The 23768-nt window shown below is 41.8% G+C and overlaps 1 protein-coding gene across 1 annotated transcript in view; it reads left to right on the top strand.

Moving 5' to 3' along the window:
- The window catches only part of TBC1D9 (TBC1 domain family member 9), a 74354-nt gene that overhangs the window by 6077 nt on the left and 44509 nt on the right, over positions 1–23768 (top strand). The window contains exons 2-7 of the mRNA XM_021710847.1: positions 7518–7746; positions 8170–8431; positions 11121–11328; positions 18624–18830; positions 19810–19980; positions 21132–21282. Of these exons, the coding sequence (XP_021566522.1) occupies positions 7617–7746; positions 8170–8431; positions 11121–11328; positions 18624–18830; positions 19810–19980; positions 21132–21282 (1129 nt within the window). The 5' untranslated portion in view covers positions 7518–7616. The remainder of the gene's footprint in view (positions 1–7517; positions 7747–8169; positions 8432–11120; positions 11329–18623; positions 18831–19809; positions 19981–21131; positions 21283–23768) is intronic.

The following is a 23768-nucleotide window of genomic DNA, read 5'->3' as shown; positions in this document are numbered from 1 at the left end:
CTTGAAGAATCAGTTTGAAGGTAAACCCTTCCAGTATCTCCTGCCAGGATGATAGCAGCTTCCAAACAGACAAAAAACGTTTGAATAATTGCTAGTTGTTTTACTGATAAAATCAGATTTTACAGCATCTTTATTTTATTTACAAGTCTTGTATCTGAGTTTCTGGAAGTAATGTCACTGTAGAGAGTCTGGGGATTCCTACCCTGACCATGTGGGCAGGACTCGGGGAAGGGAGCAGCTGATTGGTCGAGGGAAGACGAGAAATGTCATCTGCACCCAGGTGCTGCTCAAGACCTGTTTCCTTTCACAGACCTTCCTCACATGGTGCCATCTCAAGGAAACTGTAACAGAGGGCTGCAAGGAGAAACCAAAGCTTAGAAGTGGCCGTGCCGGGAGAAATATAAAAAATAAAACATGGGTCGATGATGTCAAACGGCCATTTTTCTCACCATTTGTATTACACCAAAAATGTCAGATTTAATTCCCCTGAAACCAATTATAAGGAGGGAATTGCTATTAATGCAGTTATGTGTGAAAGAATTTCATTCATGTGCAAATGAATAGCTTAAGCTTTCACATATTGTCCAGCAATTAAGGAAACCAACAAACGTATTTGTTTTGGGACCTGATTAACTGTTATAAATTATAAATGTAATAATTACAGAGGCAACCATAATCTAAGCACCACACACAGCATTCTGTGCCTTTCTGTCTAAAGGTATAAAATGCATATTTATTACTTCATTAATGCATATTTATCCATCTCACTGTACATATAATTTTGTACTCTGCTCTTTTTTTGTCCAGTACCTACTGTATTTTTATAAATTCTTAGTTGTTATTTTAATGACTGAATAATATTCCATAACTGATGTTATCATTTCTCTTTATTTTTCTTTTTGAGTCAAGATCTCATTCTTTCGCCCAGGCTGGAGTGCAGTTGCACAATCACAGCTTACCACAGCCTTGACCTCCAGGGCTCAGGCGATCCTTTTGCCTCAGCCTCCCGAGTAGCTGGGACTTCAGGCACATGCCACCACATCTGACTATTTTTTTTTAATCTTTTTGTAGAGATTAGGTCTTGCTATGTTGCTCAGGCTGGTCTCGAACCACTGTGCTCAAGCAATCCTCCTGCCTTGGCCTCCCAAAGTGCTGGGATTACAGGTGTGAACCACTGCACTTGGCCTCATTTTTCTATTTCTATAGAAGTCATCTTAGCTTTAAGACTAGTGGTTAGAAGGCACATATAAAAATATTGATAACACTTTTGTTCATACAGTATACGTTTTCCCAAAGGCTGAGGGGCTTTTTACTCTGAGATATATTACAAAATGTAGATTAGTGGTTAAGTACTTAAAACATTAATAGATCTTAGTAGATACTGTCCAGTATTTTAGACCCTCTGTGTGAGTTCACCATTTCTTGCTTTCAGCATTATACTTGTTTAAATGTTTTTACAAATATAATATGAGGAAGACCCTACCCAAAACCCGGAGTTTATTTATTAAAAATTGTGTAGTTATTCTTACATGTTTAAATTTCAGTCACCTTCAAAGTACTCTTTGTTTGATGCAATTTATCTATCAAGACACTTTTTTCACTGCTCAAAACAGTTTTTGACTCTATTTTGGTGACTTTTAGTGCTTCTGCTGTTTTTTGTTTCACCTCGGCAAAATATTTCCCTTTGAGGACTTTTTTCATCCGGGGAAACAAAAAAAAAGTCACTTGAGGCAAGATCAGGTGAATAGAGAGGGTGGAGCATGGGGTCATGCCATTGTTTGATCAAAAACTGCCCAACACTCAGCGTGGTTTAGGCAGGTTGTCTGTGTAAATCACTCATCATGAAATGAGCAAATGTGTTGAAAAAAATCTCCAAAAATATTTCACTGAAGCCGAATGCAGCCTCTCACAACAACACTCACTGGTACACTGGTGCTGATGGGTTCCTAGAACACCTACCTAGCCGGTGAAGCCTGTACTACAAGGGCCTGCCCACCAAAAAATGGTTTTTTTTGGTTCCCCTTTATAAGTAAAAGTTGGAGTTTTAATGTTTTAATTTTCTGTCTTTGATAAATTGTGAGGTTGAACATTTTTTCATGTTTGCTAAGTTAATTTTTTTCCTCTTTGTAAATTACCTGTCAATGCCTTTTGCAAATTTAAATGTATTTTGGACATATGATGTATTAGGATTATATTAATTTTCCAAAGTTAGGAAGAACTGTTGCCTAGCACCAGAAAGACCTGTTTTATATTATGTGGAACCTGTAAAACCTATGAGAAAGAGACATTTTGTCTTTTGTTCCATCATCCAGTCCACCCAGCTATAAAGTTCTAGCATCCAGGAAAAAGTTCAGAGTTCTGGACCCTCTGTTTTCTTACAGGTGAGAGAGTTTAGAGTGTAGCCTCGGGAAACCATTATCCTTGTTGTTGGAATTAGTTGGCATGGGTTGATCTGATGGTACTAGTATATTAGGCCTGTGTGTTTCAGAGTGATGTTTTTTGGTTCTATATCCTCATAATCCTCTTATATTTAAAAACATTTTTTTAAAAGATTTAAATGTGGACAGTCACAGTGGCTCACCTGTAATCCCAGCAATATGGGAGGCTGAGGCGGGAGGATTGCTTGAGCCCTGGAGTTTAAGACCAGCCTAGGAAACAAAGCAAGAATTTGTCTCATCAAAAAAAAAAATTAGCCAGGTATGATGGCGCGTGCCTATAGTCCTAGCTACTTGGGAAGCCGAGGATTACTTGAGCCCAAGAGGACAAGTCTGCAGTGAGCCATGATCATGCCACTGCACTCCAACCTGGGCGACAGAGTGAGAACCCAACTCAAAATTTTAAAAAAAAAAGAAAGAAATTTAAATGAGCATTCTAGAAATGTGGCATTTAATAGATCTTTAGATGACGTGGTTTGAACTTGAATGTTTTTCTTCCCAAAACGTGTGGCTTTCATTTGCTTTGTCATATGTCACTCCTTTCTCACAGTCTCCCCAAGTTTGACTTCAGGTTGGAATTCTTCCTTTGGGATTGCCTGAGGACCTCACTACTGCTTGCTATTCCTGGGTTCTCATTCAGTTAATTTCATGTGCTCATTTATTTATTGCTTCTTGCATTCTTAAATATGTTTTGATGCCCCTCTAAAGGCATTGGGCAGCTTTGAAGTGTCCTAGGCATATTTGCCATCTGGGAGAGCTTATGTTCATCTCTCTTCCCTTGGGACCCTACTTCTCCTCCTTCCCACCCAGAGGTCCAGCGCCCTCATGCTGCCTGCTGGTTGTCTGAAGTCTCCAATGTAACGCTCTCCCCAAGCCTGCTCGTCCTGGAATAGCCTGGCTCCAGAATTTATCTCCTTTGGCTCCACATCTTTGTTGAGCCAACATCTTTGTTCTCTCAGTGGGGCAGTATCAAAAGCAATGAGAGGAAAACAGCCTAATTTGGATACTCTTCCCAGGGAAACACATTGCTACTTCTGTTGCAGCCATCCATACCTCCAGTATGACAAAAAATGTCAGCAACTCGGTACTTAATTTCCCAAGTGTTTCTAACTCTGAACTAATTTTATATTTAGAAATCTGTGACTCTGGATTATACAACAGATACTCACATGTGGCCCCTTTAGATATTGTCTAATTTGGAAAAACAGCATATACTCATTTAATAATATTTTCTTGAATATCTTTTAGGTGCTCTGGATACTTTTAGGTGATAAAAAAAGTTTGACACTTTGTCTTTGGAACTCATATATAGTGGTATAGGACATAGGAACAAAATATTTTCTTCCGATATATGAATTACATGAACATAGAAGCCTTAGACCTCATTTAGAATTGGGTTAGTTTCACAAGAAATGTGATCTTGATGCCAAACCTGGGAAGGCTGACGTGGGAGGATTGAGAACAGATTTTTATGGCATGAGATTTAGTGTGGACTTCTTTTCTCATACACTGGTGGCTTGTGGAAGTTTGTAAGAAGGGAATGCTGTAGCCAGATCTCTGTTTCTGGAAGTGGCCATACAAAATAAAATAAATTGGAGTGTTGGTGGAATGCTAGCAGGGAAGCTATTGTAATAATTCCCAGACCATATAGAGCAGGCATGTCCAACCTGCAGCCCGTGGGTCACATGCAGCCCAGGACAGCTAGTAGTGCGTCCCTACAAAATTCTTTAACATCATGTGTTTTTTAGCATTTATTTTCTTTGTGACCTCATGCGTAGTTCCATTTTTGAACTTCACAATCATGCCTTACTCATGACATTGCTTTTTGACAGTATATACCTTTGTGAGCAGCTGTTTTCAATTATGAGCAAAATTCAAACAAACATTTCTGACGAGCACCTTGCAAACTCACTAAGAATTGCGACCACTTCCATTGTGCCAGATATTGGTAGATTAGTTTTACAAAAAGAAGGTCAAATTTCCCACTAGTTTTATAGTGTTCTCATTTTCCTAAATGTTATAATAAAATATTTAGAAAGAATTCTTTATATGTATAACACACGCACACATGCACGCATACACACAAACTATATTATGCCTTTTTGTTCAGTGCATAGGAAAGCCAAAAGATTGGACACCCCTGATGCAGAGGGATTTAGGGATGGTTTTCTGTTAGGAAGATGGATTGAAGACTTGTCTTGGGACTGTGTTTGTATAGTAAGCTCACTGTTTGCTGTTAAGGTTATCGTTTACATGCTTACTTTTAACTAGAACTGAATGATGTCACAGATGAACAATTAAGCTCTCCTCACTGCCTCCCCTCATCTGTAGGCAGCAGGGTGCAAGGTCTGGCAGTGGAAATAAAATCTGCATTGATTCCAATGCAGAATGTAGGGAGAATCAGCAGTACTCCATGTGTGGGAAAAGGCTCACAAGGAAGCAGGGAGTGAACCAGACTGTTGTACTTGGTAGGATTCATGAGACAGAACAGTCTGATCTTAGATTTTAGGCGGGTGGAATGACAGGACCTGAGGCAAGAAGATGAAAAAACACAGAAAGGACATATTCAGGCCCCAGGGGTGCTTCAGGCTGGCTGGGGAGAGTTACTAATTGGAGCCTGTGGCCAGATGTGGTATAGTGAGAAAAAACATTGCAGGTGGGTTGGATCCAAAGTACACTGTTATTTGATACATACGAGGGGGGACCCCCCCCAAAAAAAGCCAGACTTATCTTTTGGAGGACAGGCCCCTTGTAGTACAGACGTGCCCCACTAGGTAAGTGTTCTAGGGACCCATCAGCATCAGCTAGTGTTTTTGTGAGAGATGGCGTTTAGCTTCAGTGAATTTTTTTTGGAGATTCTTTCATGCGTTTGCCCATTTCCTGATGGGTGATTTACAAGTGCACCTGTCCACACTGTGTCGAGCGTTCAGCAGTTTTTGACCAAAAAGGCATGACCCTCGTGCCGCACCCTCCCTGTTCACCCGATCTCACCCCGAGTGACATTTTTTTTTTGTTTCGCCAAATGAAAGAAGTCCTCAAAGGGGAAAACTTTCCCCATGTGGAAGAGGTGAGACGAAAAAGTCATCCAAATTGGTGAGTTCAGAAACTGTTTAGGGCAGTGGAGAAAGTGTCTTGCATCAAACGAAGTGTACTTGTAGGTGACCAAAGTTTAAATATGTAAGAATAAGTACACAATTTTTCATTAATAAATTTTGGGGTTGTTTTGACCCCCCCATATATACAATGGACCATTTTGCAGCTATAAAAATATATATATATCAGGCCGGGCTCAGTGGCTTAGCCTGTAATCCCAGCAATTTGGGAGGCCTAGGTGAGTGGATTGCCAGCCCGCATGTTCAAGACCACCCGGGCAACTTGGTGAGACCTCGTCTCTACAATAAATAAAATATTAGCTGGGCATGGTAGCTCATGCCTGTAGTTCCAACTACTTGGAAGACTGAGGCAAAAGGATTGCTGGAGCCCAGCAGGTCGACACTGGGGTGACCGTGAGTGTGCCACTGCACTCCAGCCTGAGTGACAGAGTGAGACTCCAACTAAAAACAAACAACAACAACAAAAAGAACACATTATGTTTTTCACAGCAACATGAATGCAGCTGGAGACCATCATTCTAAGTGAACTGTCACAGAAACAAGGAACTAAATACCGAATGTTCTTACTCATAAACAGGCCCTGATCACTGGACACATGAGCACAAGGGAGGGATTGGCAGACAGTGGACACTGCTAGGAGAGGGAGGGAGAGAGGAGGGAGGGGACAAGTGGCAATACATTGGGTACCAGGTTCACTATGGGGGGAGAGAGGGCCCACTGGAAGCCCAAACTCCACCTGCATGCAACTGACTTATGTAGTAAGTCCTCACCAGTATCCCACACTCTAAAATAAAATGAAATAAAAACCATCTATGTGATTCTAGAAAATAAAATAAATAATCAAATTTTAAAAATACATGTTCTAGAAGTTTGGACTTTGGTGGTGGTGGGGATTTTGATCATAATAATTTTGTAGCCAAGACCAATTTTAGGAAGATAAACTTGTAAGGAGCAACAAGGATATACTAGAATCTTAAAGGACCCAAAATAGGAATTCCAGGAACGGTGAGATCGTTGCAGTTTTCTTTCCTGGGATCCAGAGGGCTTAGTCATGTCACTGAGAGTCTGAGAGGTTGCCCAAGTTCACACAGATACACAGGGATGCTCTTGTAACCTGAACCCAAGATTTTCATGTTTAAAGGTCATACTTTAAAGGTTTACAGTGCTACCTTGAGATGAGAGAAAATGAAGATGAGGAGGAAGGGATTTAATGATTACAAGTCAATGGTAGAATTCAAGGAAGCATTTTCTCCCAAGAGATACATATAAAAGCCAATTTTCAGGGAACTATGGAAGAACTGGGTAATAACAAAACAGCTTCTCAAGCTATTTCAATGATTGAATAGTAGATGAGGCCAATCACTTGCTGTGCAAATATTTCATTCTTTATCAATTGTCCAAAAATCCTATGTCTGATGTAATTTTTGCTCTCATATTCACCTCTTTTCTGCTCAAATGACTACTTGTTCCTTTTCTCTTGGTTCCTCAATGTTATTCATGTCCCTGAGACAGTAGGTCTGTGGCCAAGTGTCAGTGACATGTGTTTGGTCTTTCTTTCCTCTCTTATTCATGCATGGTGAACTTTTGTTGATTTTGAGAAAGACAGAAGTTGACCTTTGAGATGACTCTATAGTAATCTTAGTAAAAACAACAGAACTAGCAAAATATTTTTTAATCTCATTTGTAAAATAAAACCATGAGCTTCATCCCAAGTGAACTTAATGAAGTATTTAGTGCCAATGACCATATAGTAAAATCCATATTGTCATTTGGAAAACAAATGCTGCTTGTTAATTGTCTTAGAATTTGTGGATTGCTTTTGAAATCTCTAGTTCTTTGAATTAAAGAACTCATTAATTTTTTTTAAAAAAATTCAAGTCTTAGATATTGTTGTTTTTTTCCCCAAAAAAATGTACAGTCGTCACCATATTGATACCATTTGTGTGTTTTGTGTTTTATCCCTGATTAGGGCATCATTGCAGAATACAACAAAATCAATGATGTAAAGGAAGACGATGACACAGAGAAGTTTAAAGAAGCTATCGTGAAATTTCACCGACTGTTTGGGATGCCAGAGGAAGAGAAACTTGTCAACTATTACTCTTGCAGCTACTGGAAGGGGAAGGTCCCCCGTCAGGGTTGGATGTACCTCAGTATCAACCACCTTTGCTTTTATTCTTTTCTTATGGGAAGGGAAGGTAAGTCACTCCAAATTTCAGAAGGAAATTCTAGAAAGTCTACTGAGATTTTCCCTGAACTCAGAAACCAAATCACAATATCCAGAATAAATCTATAGTTAATAACTTAGCACTATTTTTTGACTATTTGACAGGCGAATCTAATTGTCTTTCCGCTCAATATCTGTAAAGAATTGGTCATTAGGTAATAAAGGTTCACTAAGGATGTAATTAGTTAAGTAGACCTGGACTTAAATCTATGATAATTCTGAACTCAGGATTGATGCGATCTGGATTTGTCTTTTACAACTAGCAAACAAAACAAATACAGGCTTACAAGCTCAAAGGAATTCAGTGGGATTGGGGAGCGGGCTGTGAGGATGCAGTATCTTGAAAGGATTTTCAGGAGCCTGATGTTGACCCAGCTGTGTTCTCTGTACTCAGCCAAACTGGTCATCCGGTGGGTGGACATCACTCAGCTGGAGAAGAATGCCACACTGCTGCTGCCTGATGTAATCAAAGTGAGCACACGGTCCAGTGAGCATTTCTTCTCTGTATTCCTCAACATCAACGAGACCTTCAAGTTAATGGAGCAACTCGCCAACATAGCCATGAGGCAGCTCTTGGACAATGAGGGCTTTGAACAAGATAGATCCCTGCCCAAACTGAAAAAGAAATCTCCTAAGAAAGTGTCTGCTCTAAAACGGTGGGTGATAAGAGACTTGGAGTCTTCCAGACTTTAGAATGAGAAACTCATCCATGCATGCATTTGATGTAATCTTTTCTGAACAACTTCAAGGGTTCTAAAGGTTTCTGGAAATGGATACAAAACTGAAAAAGAGCCTATGGTCTACAAATCTTTTTTTTTTTTTTTTTTCAAATTAGCCAAACATGGTGGAGCATGCCTGTAGTCCTAATTACTCGAGAGACTAAGACAGGAAGATCGCTTGAGCCCAGGCGTTTGAAGCTGCAGCGAACCACAAACATGCTATTACACTTCTGCCTGGGCAACAGAGCAAAATGCTTTCCCTAAAAAATGTAAATGATGCAGACATGACCTGCTTCAGCACAGTGGGATGGGAGCACTTCTGGTCCTTTGAACAGAGTGCCACAGGTGCACACATGGGGAATGTTTGCCTTGGCTCAGATGGGACAAAGTGGGTAAGAAAGATCCCTCAGTGAAGGCTGCCTTGAGCTGGGCTCTGAAGAGCTCATAGAAGTTACCCACACAAGTACATACCCATGCATGGATATTTTAGGCAGAGGGAAGGTCATGATGGAAAATGGAGGGAAGGGAAGTAAGTTCATCATGTAGCTAGGAGGTGGCACGGTGTGGGATGAGGAGAGGTTGCAGAAAAGCCTAGAAGTCAGATGTGGGGATAGAGCTAGAGAGAAGGTGAGGGGAACTTGCCCTCCAAAGTGTGACTGCATGCGTGGAATTGCCCACCACTGAGATGAGGAATGAGAGGAAAGACCATGGCCGGGGGACATGTGGGCTCAGTCTGGATTATGTTAGGTTGCCTGCGGGACATCTCGGTGGAGATCAGTCTGGTGGGATACACAAAACTGAAAATCATTGGCATGCAAGGGGAGTTGGAGTTTGAAAAGATCTTTGCAATTAAGATGTCTTTGGTGAATTTGAGACATGTTTCAAAAGAACAGGGAAGGAGAGATGCTATTGCTGTGGTCGATCAAATAGCAAATAGAAGGCAAGGCAATGGAATTGGGCAGATATAGACCACTTGTACAAGGAATCCAATGTTAGAGGAGGGCCAGTTGCTTTTTTGTATAATGGAAAATATTTGAACATAGGATTGAATGAAGGAGGCTGATTGGAAGAGTTTGTGGGTGAGGGTGGGTGCAGGATTGGGAAGGGAGCATGGAGATAAAGCTATAAGAAAATGATTAATTTACAGGCCGGGTGTGGTGGCTCATGCTGGTAATTCCAGCACTTGGGGAGGCCAAAGCGAGAGAATTGTTTGAGACCAGGAGTTCAAGGCTGTGGTGAGACATGATCATTCCACAGCACTCCAGCCTGGGCAACAGAGTGAGACTTCGTCTCTGCAAATAAAGAATAAAAAATAAAAAAAATTAGCTGGATGAGGCGGCACATGGCTGTAGTACCAGCTACTCTGGCAGCTGAGGCAGAAGGATTGCTTGTGACCAGAAATTGGAGGCTGTGGTGAGGCATGATCACAACACTGTCCTTCAGCCTGGGTGACAGAGTAAGACCCCAATTCAAATAATATTAATAATAATTTTCAAAGGATGTCTTGTAGGGCATGGAAGGGCTGCTGATACCTCTCCCTTTGAAACGGGAAGAAAAGGAAAAGTAGGGTGAGGAAGGAGGTGATTTGGAAACAAAAGGGAGAGAATTAGAGGGAACTTCTGCATCAGGCCTCTCTTTGCTCTGTAAAACCAGAACTAGACCATCAAGGGGCTGAAATAGAGTAGAAGCTTGATGGGAGAGGTTTAAATAATGGAAATGGCTGGGTGCGGTGACTTGTGCCCATAATCCTAGCATTTTGGGAGGCCAAGTCAGAAGGATCACTTGAAGCCAGGAGTTTGAGACCAGCCTGGGCAAGATAGTGAGACCCTCGTTTCTACAAAAAAAAAAAAAAAATTGTTTTCTTTTCAAATTAGCCAAATGTGGTGGTACATGCCTGTAGTCTTAGTTATTCCAGAGGCTGAGGCAGGAGAAGCACTTGAGCCCAGAAGTTCAAGGCTGCAGTGAGCCATGATCATGCCACTGCACTCCAGTCTGGGTGGCAGAGACCCTTTCTCTAAAAATAAATAAATAAATAAATAAATAAAAGTACAAAATAAAAATAAAGAAAGAAATAGGATACGATGAACAGGAAAAAAGAACTCATTAAGGAAAAGATTATAGTCAGCAGAAGACCCAGCTGAGATCGGCAACCATAGGTGGGTTGCTCCTGTGTTTTTTCATGCAGTTTTTTTGGGTTGAACGGTGACACCCAGCCCATTTGGGTTGAACGGTGACACCCAGCCCAGGTGGTTGGTTTGCGTTCTCATTAAGTCTTAGGAAGTAAGGCCCAAAAAGTGACTGTCCTCATCTCTTTAGCAATTACTGCATTTCTTTAGACATGAGAACAAATTTCCTGTTCAGGCCCAGTTTTCCTAAAGATTTTTAACATTTGCAGACATCAATTGTAAAATGGCTACACAACGGACCTGAATATATTAAAATAATTTGATTGTGCTTTTGAGTTATTAGGTTGGAATTCACCCCACCATAAAGCTAAGACGATTGGGGTGAGTCCCACAAGATTGAAGAGGGTAAAGATGGACTGGGTGACTACCCTTCCTGCATTGTTTAGAAAATGTTAGAATATTTTTCTCATGTGAGGTGAATGATGATTGTTGCTTTCCAGTGATCTTGATGCCAGGGCAAAGAGCGAGAGATACCGTGCCCTTTTCCGGCTGCCCAAAGATGAAAAATTAGATGGCCACACAGACTGCACCCTCTGGACTCCATTTAACAAAATGCACATTTTGGGGCAGATGTTTGTGTCCACAAATTACATCTGCTTCACCAGTAAGGAGGAGAACTTATGTAGCCTCATCATCCCACTCCGTGAGGTAAGTATCAGATTAAAATGAGTATTTTAAAAGTTCCATTTATAATACTTTTCTTCATGAACCGGAATTATTATTATTATTATTTGCAGTAGTTGGTTGACTTTTAACTGTAGGTGAATGTTCCTAAGTCTTTGGTGGCATCTGTACTCTTTCATTTGTTGTCATTTCTGTGACTGTGTAGCCCATGAGATCCCTTCCTCCAAAAGCAGTGTGAGTTCTAAAATACAGGTTTTATGATTATTCAGGTAGGGTGAAGCCAACAGATCAGGGGATGGGTGCTATTGAAAAGACAGTCTGTGGCTGGGCTTAGTGGCTCACGCCTGTCATCCCAGCACTTTGGGTAGGAGGATTGCTTGAGCCCAGGAGTTTGAGACCAGCCTGGGCAACATAGCAAGATCTCATCTCTCCAAAAAATAAGAAAAATTAGCTGAGCGTGGTGGTATGTAACTGTAGTCCCAGCTATTCAGGAGGCTGAGTTGAGAGGATCACCTGAATCCAAGAGGTAAAGTCTGTAGTGAGTCATGACCGTGCTGCTCTAGCCTGGGCCACGGAGTGAGACCCCAACTCCAAAAAAAAGATAGCTTGTTATACTCACAGTTCCTGAGAGGAGCGGACAGAGCACGCCATGCACAGGGCCACATACGGTAGCAGGGTCAGTTGGGCTGCAGGAGAGAGGGACGATAGAAGCAAAATCTTTTATTGTGACTCCCAAAGGAAGAAATGAGTTAACCTGAGAATGTATTATGGTAGAGACTTAAAACTTGCAGAGATACAGATTCAGAAGCCAGGGTAAACAGGATTGGCTAGTTTGGACAATTTAGGTAGGCTCTGGGGCACTGGGGCTGTCCCTAGATGTCTGGTACCTGGCCCTGAGGTGATGAGGACAAGAAGAGTGACCCTGAGAGGGGTGCTGATAAAGGAAGTGGTTGGGGTGTGAGCTCTGGATTGCTTTTGCTTCCGAAAGCCATTTTCTGGGAATTGGCTAGCCCTGGGTAGAGCAGTCTCTCCAGGAACAGTAAGGTCTCTAGATGTCAAAGCGTCAGATAAAGCAATTAGGAAACAGACTCACAGCCTGAGCGCACCTGGTCCAAAGGAGATAGTCTAGGTTGTGGGTCAGAAAGCCAAGAGTGTGCTGGGGTCTGGTTTGCTGATTCCCTGCATTAGAACCATCGTGCTGCTGGTCACAATGGCAGGTTTCTGAGCCCATCCCAGGGCTTCTGAATCTATATCTCTGCAAGTTTTAAATCTCTACCGCAATACGTTCTCAGGTTAACTCTCAAGCACAGTAAAGTCTAAGAAACATTATTATTGTTCTGGGGTGGAGTTGGGTTCCCTCACATCTCCAGGATGAAAGGTTACTCTGGTTTGGAGTTTACAAAGAACCCAGGTTAGGGGTCAGTGCAGGGGCTAGCAGCCCTGCAATTTCTTTTTTTCTTTTTTTGAGTCAGAATCTTATTCTATCACCCAGGCTAGAGTACAGTGACACAATCATGGCTCACTGTAGCCTCGACCTCCTGGGCTCAGGAAATTCTCTTACCTCAGCTTCCCATGTAGGTGGGACTACAGGTATGCACTATCATGCTTGTTAATTTAAAAAATTTTTTGTGGAAATAAGGTCTCATCATGTTGCCCAGGCTGCTCTCAAACTCCTGGGCTCAAGCAAAACTCCCACAGTGTATGGATGATAGGGGTGAGTCATTGCTCCTGACTGCCCTGCAATTTCTAACCTGGCAACTTCCAGCCTACCCTGGTCTTTTTCTGGAAACTAAGGTAGTCAAAAGCTTTGGACATTCAATTAGGAGTGTACCTTTGCTACAGATTCAAGTTTCTGCCTGCCTTCCTTGCTTCTTTTAAAGATGTGGAGTTCAATTCAAGATTAGGTATACAAGTGCTCATTGTACAGTTTGAGTTTCCCGTTGGTCCCCACTTTGCCTGGTTTGAGACCAGGTACCATTACTGATGTGGTGCCTCCCATTCACCCACCCCTGGGAGTATCCCGCTACTGCCAATCCCCGTTTTTGTTTTTTTGTTTTTTTTTTCTTGAGTTGGAGTCTCACTCTGTCACCCAGACTGGAGTGCAGTGGCCACTCCTGGCCACCACAGCCTCTACCTGCTGGGCTCCAGCGATCCTTCCGCCTCAGCCTTCCAAGTAGCCAGAATTACAGGCATGCACTACCATGCCCGGCTGATTTTTTGATTTATTGTAGAGATGAGGTCTCGCTGCCCAGGCGGGTCTCGAACCCGTAGGCTCGGGCAATCCACTCACCTCAGCCTCCCAAAGGCGCAGGATTACAGGCTGAGCCACCGAGCCTGGCTGACAATCCCTTTCTTATAGTATTATGGTAAGTGCTCAGGGTCCACTTACAAGTGAGAACACGTGGTACTATGTTCTTTGTTTCTGTGATAGATCACTGAGTATGATAGACTCTAAATCCATCCAAATTGCTGCAAAGTTCATGTTTGTCTTCTCTATGACTGTGTAATATTCCATTGTGTATATGTACCACATTTTTTTAATACAGTTCAGTTTCGATGGGCAGCACGGTTGGTTCCATGTTTTTGCTATTGTGAATAGTGCTGCAGTAAACATGCGTGTGCAAGTATCTTTTTTGTAGAATGGTTTGAGCTCCTCTGGGTATATTCCCAGTAAGGGGATTGCTGTTTTTTGTTTTTTGCTTTAATTACTTAAGCACTTTTTCTTGTTTTAAGAGTAATACATTTTATCACAAAAAATATGTAAAAGTATAGACAAATAAAAAGAAAAATTTCTCTCTTGGTTTCACCATTCAGAGATGACCATTGTTAGCAGTCTGTTGTACAGCTTTCTAGATTTTTCTTTTCTGCATTGTTGTTACTGTGTCATTCATGTAACTTAGATGTAAAACATTTTGTAGGGAATTTTTAATTATTTTTTGAACAGTGAGTGGATTTTAAAATGTCCCTCAAATAATTAAATATTCTTCTACAATGTAATTTTTGAAATTCGCGTGGTGGCTCAAGCCTGTAATCCCAGCACTTTGAGAGGCCAAGGTGGGAGGATTGCCTGAGCTCAGGGGTTCGAGATCAGCCTGGGCAACTTGGTGAGATTTCGCCTCTACAATAAATCAAAAAATAAGCCGGGTATGGTAGCGTGTATCTGTAGTTCCAGCTACTTGGAAGGCTGAGGAGGGATTGCCTGAACCCAGTGGTTTGACGCTGGGGTAGCCATGAGCATGCCACTGTACTCCAGCCTGGACAACAGAGTGAGACTCCAATTAAAAAAAAAAAAAAGAATGCATACCTTCATGTTCTCACTCACAAGTAGACCTTGGACAACTATCATAATACTATAAGAAAGGGATTGACAATAGTGGGAAACTGCCAGGGGAATGGGGGCATACCTCATCAACAAGGGTACATGCATAATGAACATTTGTATACCTAGGTTTGAATTGTACCCCATGTATTTAAAGTAAAAAATTAAAAAATAAAATAAAATAAAATTTGTGTGTCATCCTTGCCTAAGGGCCACGCTAATCTTTTCTGCATTTTTCCAGTTTTAATATATGTGCTACTGAAGTAAGCATGTAATTTTTTAAAGAGAGGAATCTTGCTAAGTTGTCCAGGCTAGACTCGAACACCTGGACTCATGCAATCCTCTTGCCTCAGCCTCCTGTGACTGGGGTTATAGGTATGCACCATAGCACCCAACTCACAATGTAATTTTTAATAACTGCATATTATTCCATGAAGTGTATATACATAATGTATTTATTCAATTGCCTGTGATTGGGCCTTTTTATTGTTTCTAGTGTTCTTCCAATCATACATATAAGTTTCCTTAAGTTATAATTTGCAAACATAAGCTGAATTGGTGGATCAAAAAGAATGCAAGATGTTAGACGATGGACAAACCTAGTTCTCCTTGTTATAGGGTCAGCCAACTGGTGTTCCAACACATTTTGAGACCAGGATACGTGGATGAGGGTGTATCTGAGGTAGAAGCTTAACAGCATTCACCTTTGTCTGTGAAATGTATTTTATAACTTTTCGCAGCAAATTTACCTTCTTAGTCTTTGCTGTGGGTTGTGACTGAACGTTATTGTCTTCATATAATCCTAATTGTAATTTTATTTGTCAAGTATTCCCTGAATGTGGTAAAGCAGCATTTACCTGGAAAAGCTAGGGAAACCCATTATGGGAATAACTAAGCTGGGTGCTGGGCATGGTGGCTCATGCCTGTAATCCCAACACTTTGGGAGGCAGAGGCGAGAGGATTGCTTGAGCCCAGGAGTTTGAGACCAACCTCGGCAACATAGCAGGACCTCATCTCTACAAAAATCCTCAAATTATCTGAGCACGGTTGCATATGCCTGTGGTCCCAGCTACTAGGGAGGCAGGGGTGGAAGGATTGCCTGAGCCCAGGAGTTTGAGGCTGTGGTGAGCCATGATCGTGCCACTCCATTCCAGCCTGGGGGGCAGAGTGAGAGCTAGACTCAAAAAAAAAAAAAAAAAAAAATGGAGGAAGGGAGGGAGGGAAGGGAGGGAAGAAAAGAATATACTATGGGCATGCCACTTATGAATCTGAGTGAGTCATCACTCTCAGTTTATCCCGAGGGAAACGAGGGACAGAGGGGTCTAGAAGTTGTTGTCAGGACATCTGCTGTCCTTCTGGTTACCACCACTTGGGTGTTGGGGCCAGCTTGCTCTGTTTATGTTTTAGTGCGGTTTAGAATACACTAGTGAGAGCTCAGGGGAATTGAGAGAAGGTGATTCATATGCTCAACCCATCATCTGCTGGCTAATTTTCCCTAACTGAGCAGAGAGAGTTCAGCCCTTTTTCTGGGTAAATCAGAAAAGGGGCAGTCATGGAGGCATGTTGTGGTTGGAAGATGCAGCTTTAAGAAATACTCAGTGATCCAGGAGTGCCTTCTCTCTGATCTGGTGAATCGCTGTGATATTTTAATGGTGGCCCCCTAACCCCAACTAATGGAAGAAGCAAAGGACTTAATGTAAATTTTATTACCATTAGGTAATGATAATGTCAGAAAAGCAACCGGGTGGGCCCCCACCCTTTGTGTGGGGGCTGTTTGAGTATTGAGTGTTCCGCCACTGGAGCTGGATACTAAACAAAGTCAAGCTGATAGATTAGCAGGAATTTCCATGAGAGCATTACATCCCACTTGGAATGGCTGCTTTTAGGATTGTGTAGGTCAGGAATCGCTGTTTCATGTAATTTCCTATAAATGAGCTGAAATATTGATGGAGGTTGTTAACATACGTTCCACCTATTGACTTAAGGTAGACCCGATCGACAGATGTTAAGTGTATACCCACAATCATGTTGCTAGAGATTCTGTAGAGAACACTGAGACAACAAACCAGAAGCAGGAAGATTCTTTTCTTTTTTCCAGTCATAAGCTGCCTTGCCGTTGTTCTATATGAAGTACCAAGATTTGATGAATTTTGCAGTCTATTTTATAACCCAAGTTGGTCATGAAAACGTGCCTCCTTATATTGGAGAAAACCCTATTGTAGCTGTTTTCCTTTTCTGGTCACACAAGCTTAGGTGATAAGAGTTTTTCTAGAACTCACTTATCAGTGAGAAATATGTGGTATCCTGTCTGAGCATTTGCAGGTTTGATGAGGAAACTTTCTTGCTTGAATATTCATGATCCAGTCAGATTAAGGACTTTGCCACTTTTACACCTTCGAGATCCACAGGGCTATCTATGTTTTAGACACATAATTTAAACCTTTAACCACCTTGGTATTTTCCATTTATCCCAGACACCTCATAATCAAAAGAACCAGTAAAAATTTGATTTGAGAAAGGGGTTTTGTAGCTCTTTTTAAAATACATATTGTTTAACACATGTGTTAAGTGTCATGGGAAAATTCTTTTCATGAAAAGGGGAGTATTTGTTCCCTTTATTTAGCATTTATTGCATTAGAAAAAAATCCCTTATGAAATCCTTTATATGGAACTCCAGGCGTCTCAGAGAATTCCTTTACACATACATAAATATATACATATGTGTTTAAAAGAATATATATATTTAATCTGACATATTAATAAATAACCTGACATTATATATGTTATGTATAACATAATTTACACACATATGTAGATATAATCTGAGCGTAGAAGTCACGTCTTGCATTTTTTTGCCCTTGTTCTGGACCCCAGCCAAACCTACTTGGCACTTGGGGCCATGCAACTCTTTTTAGGCAACTTCAATAGGTTACTTAGCCTTGAAGGGAGGGAAAGTTTCCAAAGTTCTGCTTGGGAGGAAAATGCTAATGATTAAAGTTGAGCCTGTGTAGACTGCTTGTAAGTAGAGTTGAAGGGGGAAAAAGAAACATGGCTTTAGCTGTGTAGTCCAAGCTGCTACAAGTAAACCATTTGTCTAGTGCTTGCCTTGAGATGTGTTTCCTGGTGTGCTGAAGGATTTTAATGCCTTTATCCTAGTTTCCAGTTGATGAAAATCCTATTATAAACCACCAATGTATGTCCTCTGTTTAGAGCTAAAACAGATGGCTCCCTTTTTTTCTCTCCCCCAATGTGGTAGACTTCAGCACACATGTGTGCACATACATGAGCTCTGTAAGTTCAGACAGAGTTGCAGTTAATCTCGTCACAGTCACCTTCAAAGTACTCCCCTTGGGAAGCTGTACACCAATGTCAGCACCTAATCCACCCATCAAAGCCATTTTGGAACTCTTTTTCTAGAAAGGCCATCAGAGCTGTCATCCTTATTTGTCAAGGTCTGGCAATTAAGTTCCCAAACTTGCCACATATGCTTACATTGGCAGCACTATACAAATAACTGTATTGGAACACCCTCCTTACTCACCTGATCTGGCCTTCCAAATACTTTTTCTTTAGCTGAAGATAAAGGAAATATGGAAAGCAAGACATTTTGATGACATTCAGGACTTCAAGGCTAATACAACGACAGCTCTGATGGCCATTCCAGAAAAAGTGTTCCAAAATTGTTTTGGCGGGTGGACTGGGTCTTGGAATTGGTGCATACCTTCCCAAGGGGAGTACTTCGAAGGTGACCCATAGTGATATTCAGCAGTGAGGCAGGTCGCACTTTTTCTAGGATGAGTTCGCAAATTTAATTGCTGGACCTCGTAAGCTCCAAACAGTTTGTAGGAACAGAGTCAAAGAATCTGAGTTTTACCTCAATGAAATATGAGTGCTCTCTATAGAATAATAAAAGTGTTGTGTTCCTTCTTCAGTGCTGCTCGTAGACTGCTACTGGGTAATTCTTGGAAAGTAATGCTCTGTGTTTCATGTTTCTCTCCAGGTGACAATTGTAGAAAAGGCAGACAGCTCCAGTGTCCTCCCCAGTCCTTTATCCATCAGCACCCGGAACAGGATGACCTTCCTGTTTGCCAACTTGAAAGACAGAGACTTTCTAGTGCAAAGGATCTCAGATTTCCTGCAGCAGACAACTTCCAGAATATACTCTGACAAGGAGTTTGCAGGAAGTTACAACAGTTCAGATGATGAGGTCTGTGGAATATACCTAAAGGTGTCTTGATTTGTCCTTTTATTCTGCCTGAGAGCATCCACGTCTGTGTTCGTTTTGTTTGATCTTCATGCTTTGCAGCTATGATAGAAGAAACAACCAATCCCAATGCCCAGAGCAGTATCTCAGCAGTATCTCACTGAAATCTCATGGAGTTTATATTTGGTATTATAGAGCTGGGAGGCACCTTATAGATCACCCAGTCTAACCCTTTTATTTTACAGTTGAATAAGCTATTAAGTAATCTGTCCTCATTACATAGCAAGTGTCTTTGGTTCATACTTTGTTGAGAATGGGACCAGGGTCACTAAATAAAGTCTCAGACCTGAAAAACAACATCATGATAGTGATTTTTTCATGATAAAATATATATTGTACCCCTGTGGAATTGGGCCCTGGACCAACTTCCAAGAAAACTGGAGCCCCGATGAGACAGGAATCCAGTTAAAGTGACAGAGCAGGTCACGGGAAGAGGGGGCATGTTTTAAAGATGGTAGGTTGACACAAAGCATCGCAGTTCCTGTCTGCCTGCTCCAAGCTCATGTGGGCATTTTTAAAGCCCAGAAGCTAGAGGACATAAGGTATCCCCAGAAGCTCCTGATTCAACCATGGCTTGCTTTGCATAGATGCAACTCAGAGAGACTAATGGTCAAACCCTTTGTTGCAAATATGCATATACAAATATGCATATGCAAATATATATTGCAAATATGCATATACACACTTGCATATGCAAATATGCATATACGAATGAAACCACTTTAGAGCACAAAAGTGCTGAGCCTATCACCCAGGCTAATCCCTGCCCAAATGTTGGCCTGTTGCTTTTCTTCTGTTTCTTCACTAGCAAGAAATATCTTGAAATAATAATGTGTCTATGGATGACTGTGCAGAGGACACTGAAGGAGTAGATTCTGCTGCCCATACCTTCCCAATGCCTTGTTCCTCTCTGCGCCGGCAGGTGTATTCTCGGCCCAGCAGCCTTGTCTCCTCCAGCCCCCAGAGAAGCATGTGCTCCGATGCTGATGGAGAGCGTCAGTTTAATCTCAATGGCAACAATGTTCCCACAGCCACACAGACCCTCATGACCATGTATCGGCGGCGGTCTCCCGAGGAATTCAACCCGAAATTGGTGGGTGCCTCTCGCTTTTCCCCCAACTTTCTATATTGGAATGCCTTTTAAAATATATATTTTTTAGCTGGGCACTGTGGCTCACGCCTGTAATCCCAGCACTTTGGGAAGCCAAGGTGGGAGGATTGCTTGAGCTCAGGAGTTTGAGACCAGCCTGAGCAACACAGTGAGACCTCATCTCTACAAAAACCCAAAATTTAGCCAGCTGTGGTGGTGTGTGCCTGTAGTCCCAGCTACTCAAGAGGCTGAGGCAGAAGGATTGCCTAAGTCCAGGAGGTTGAGGCTACAGTGGGCCATGATCATACCACTGCACTTCAGCCTGGAGTAAGATAGAGTAAGACCCCAACTCATAAATTTTTTTTTTACTATTAGTAAACTCATAAATATCTATGTAGATTAAAATGGTCTTATAAGTAAAGCATATATATATATATTTTTTTTTGAGTTGGAGTCTCACTCTGTCCTCCAGGCTGAAGTGCAGTGGCATGCTCACGGCCACAGCATTGACCTGCTGGGCTCCGGCGATCCTTCCGCCTCAGCCTTCCGAGTAACCGGAATTACAGGCGCGCGCTACCACGCCCGGTTGATTTTTTGATTTATTGCAGAGATGAGGTCTCACTGCCCAGGCGAGTCTCGAACCCGCAGGCTCAGGCAATTCACTCACCTCAGCCAGTAAAGCATATTTTGTTCAAATATGTTTTAGATTTCAGAGTGGCTTCGTGGAAGGAGATGAGTTTTAGAAGGTATGGGTGGCTGGTTTTGGTCTTGTTTTGTTTTTAACTATTGTTTAAGTCAGCCAACAAATAAGTACACAGTTTCTTGGCCCACATTTAAAAAACCGTTAACTCACTTTCACTTGGGGGGGGAGGTGTAGACATAAAGTCATAAATATAATTGTCATTCTACTAACCCATCTCTGGTAAGTGGGATGCTGACTCTGGATCAATAAGCTTCGAGGCAGGACTGCAGACTATGATAGATGTGTAGAACCGGGGAAGAACTCCAGAAAATCTGAGTTCTTTGCTCGCGTGGTTTTTTCTAAAACTTGTCCACCCTTTCAGCCAGGAAAATGTTCTGCCTCTCCATCACACTTTTCCTCACCATCTTTGACATACTTTGGGATGTCGCTAATGTCTCATCATCCCTTTCAGGCCAAAGAGTTTTTGAAAGAGCAAGCCTGGAAGATTCACTTCGCTGAGTACGGGCAAGGGATCTGCATGTACCGCACAGAAAAGACACGGGAGCTGGTGCTGAAGGGCATCCCAGAGAGCATGCGTGGTGAGCTCTGGCTGCTGCTCTCAGGTACGGCCATGCTGGGGCGGGAGCACTGGTGCCAGAGTCTGCTGGACCCTGGGGCCTCCCTTCTTCCTTCCATCATACCTCAGGGAGCTTCCAGATATGCAACCCCCCATCTCAAGCTACATGTCATTTCCTCAGCAGTGTTGAAGTCCCTCAATTCCTCTTCCCATCACAGACTCAGAGCAAGCAGGCCAGATGTCAAAGCTACCACCCCTCAGTCCTCAAAACCACTTACATTTCTTCAGTAAGGTCACTGGCATTAAAAAGGAGAACCTGCAGTAAAAGAGTAGAATGCTTTGTGGTTTGGAGAGTTCTTTTCTCTTTTCCTAGTTGTGTCAATTTCAGTGAGAAGGTTAAGGTGTGGTGTGTTCTTAGAACAGCCATGGGTGGGAAAGTAGGGGGACCTGAGAGGAATAAGAAGGCCTGACCTTGGTTTCTGCCACCTTCAGTGGCTTTGGTCATCATCAGAGCCATAAGGGTGAGGCCAGTGTCTACATCGGAACTGAAAGCCTACCTAGATCACACTTTGGACTTCAAGCTGAAGATGCTGGGCAGGTTGAAAGGAGGCATTGTCCATGGTCCTGTGGATATGACATGCCCATCTTCACTGGTTCACAGACATGGTTCTTATGCCCAAACATGTCCCTGTCATGTCAAACCTTTGAACCCTGCTACAGAAGGGCTTTCAGGCTCTTAAGTCCACACAATGTTCTCCCAACCTAAAACTAATCTAGTGTATCTCAGGAATCTTGACTATCTCCAACACCAGAGCATTCCTTTGGGTTTTGTCAATATTTGCTTCAATATATAAATTAGTTGCTCTACTGGTTTGAGGCCTGAAATGTAAGAATTTTAAATTGGCTTATGTGACTATTTTTATTTGAATCTAAGATGGTCTGACACAAGTGTTTATTATGAAAGAATTTTATTTTTTAATGACATTAGAATTAAAAGAATAGTTACCAGACTTACAAGAAAGCCTTAAAAAAAAACCTCATAGCTCTTTCTACAAGTAGATGTAAATGGTAAAATTGTCCATAATGAAATATATAAAGGGCTCAGGAATAATTGGTTTTATCTATTTCATGTAAGACCAGTTTGTTCTGTCTTCTTATGCGTGCCTTGTCTTTCATTTTTCTTAAGTGGATAAGCCAGAGTTCCTCATTTAGAAACCCAGATTTGAGTCAATTTATCTCTAATTACAAATCAAGCCCAAGAAGATCATTACCATCCAATCTTTTCATCATCCTTAAATTTGGTGAGCTAGTCACCTTGACAACCAGATTCAGATCACTGTGTTTTCTTCTGCATTGATGGGCCGCATGAAACCAGAGGGTGAGGTGGTCTCCACACGGTCCTCTGTTGGGTAGGTCACTGAGCCCGTGTTTCAACACGCCCATGTGTGGAGTTCACGTACTGGCCAGCTTGCCAAGAAGGAAAGCCCAGCTTCCAGTCAAGGAACCCAATGAAGGTCTCACCTGTTTCCCATGACCCTTAAGGTCACTGCATTGGGACCTGAACTCTGAACCCACTGAAGTCAAGTGCAGGCCAGATGGCAAGGAATCCATCAAAAGCCAGCTTTATGCTGCAGTCAACCAGGTTGACTTTTCCAGGGCATATGTGGGTGGTGAGGCTTGTTCTCTCAGTGACCATTAGAGACAAGGACTGGGTCAGCCCAGGGGTCTTGGAGCTTGAATTTCTAAATTGTGAAATATAAATGTTTACCCTATTTTTATGTATGTCATTTATTTTTTGAAATCTTTATTGATATATAATTCACACTTTACTAGTTAGAGAGTACAATGCAGTGGCTTTAGTATATTCACAGAGTTGTGCAGTGATCACCACAGTTAATTTTAGAACATTGTCATCATCCCTGAAGAAACACCCTGCTCCTTTTATCAGTCATTCTCCATTTTCCCTTAATCCCCCTCCAAACCCTAAGCGACCACCAACCTGCTTTCTGTCTCTGGAAATTTTGTATAATGTAATCACACAAAAAATCTTTAGTTTTTTGTGACAGGATTTTTTCACTTAGAATGATGTTTTCAAGGTTCACCCACATCATAGCATTATCAACATTTTCTTTGTTTTGCTGGATAAATAATACACGGTTATATGAGTATACTACACTAAATTCATCCATGTATCAGTTGATGAACATTTAGTTTGTTCATGCCCACTTTTTGGCTACTATGGCAAATGTCCTGTGAACACTCATGTACAAGTTCTTTTATGGACACATATTTTCATTTCTCTTGAGTATATACGTGGGAGTGGAATTTCTAGCTCATATGGTAACCTTTTAAGGAACTGAACATTTTACAATTCCCGCCAGCATGTGTATGAGCTTTTCAGTTTCTCCACATCTTCACTGATGTTTGTTATTATCTGTCTCTATTTATAGTCATTCTTGTGGATACAGTGTCAATACTGTGGTTTGAATTTGCATTTCCCTGATGGCTATAGATGGTGAACATTTTCTCATG

The sequence above is a fragment of the Carlito syrichta genome, unplaced genomic scaffold (genome assembly GCF_000164805.1).
Source record: "Carlito syrichta isolate Samal-C Ts95f unplaced genomic scaffold, Tarsius_syrichta-2.0.1 Scaffold301609, whole genome shotgun sequence".
Taxonomy (NCBI): Eukaryota; Metazoa; Chordata; class Mammalia; order Primates; family Tarsiidae; genus Carlito; species Carlito syrichta.
This window is presented reverse-complemented; position numbering and strand designations above follow the sequence as displayed.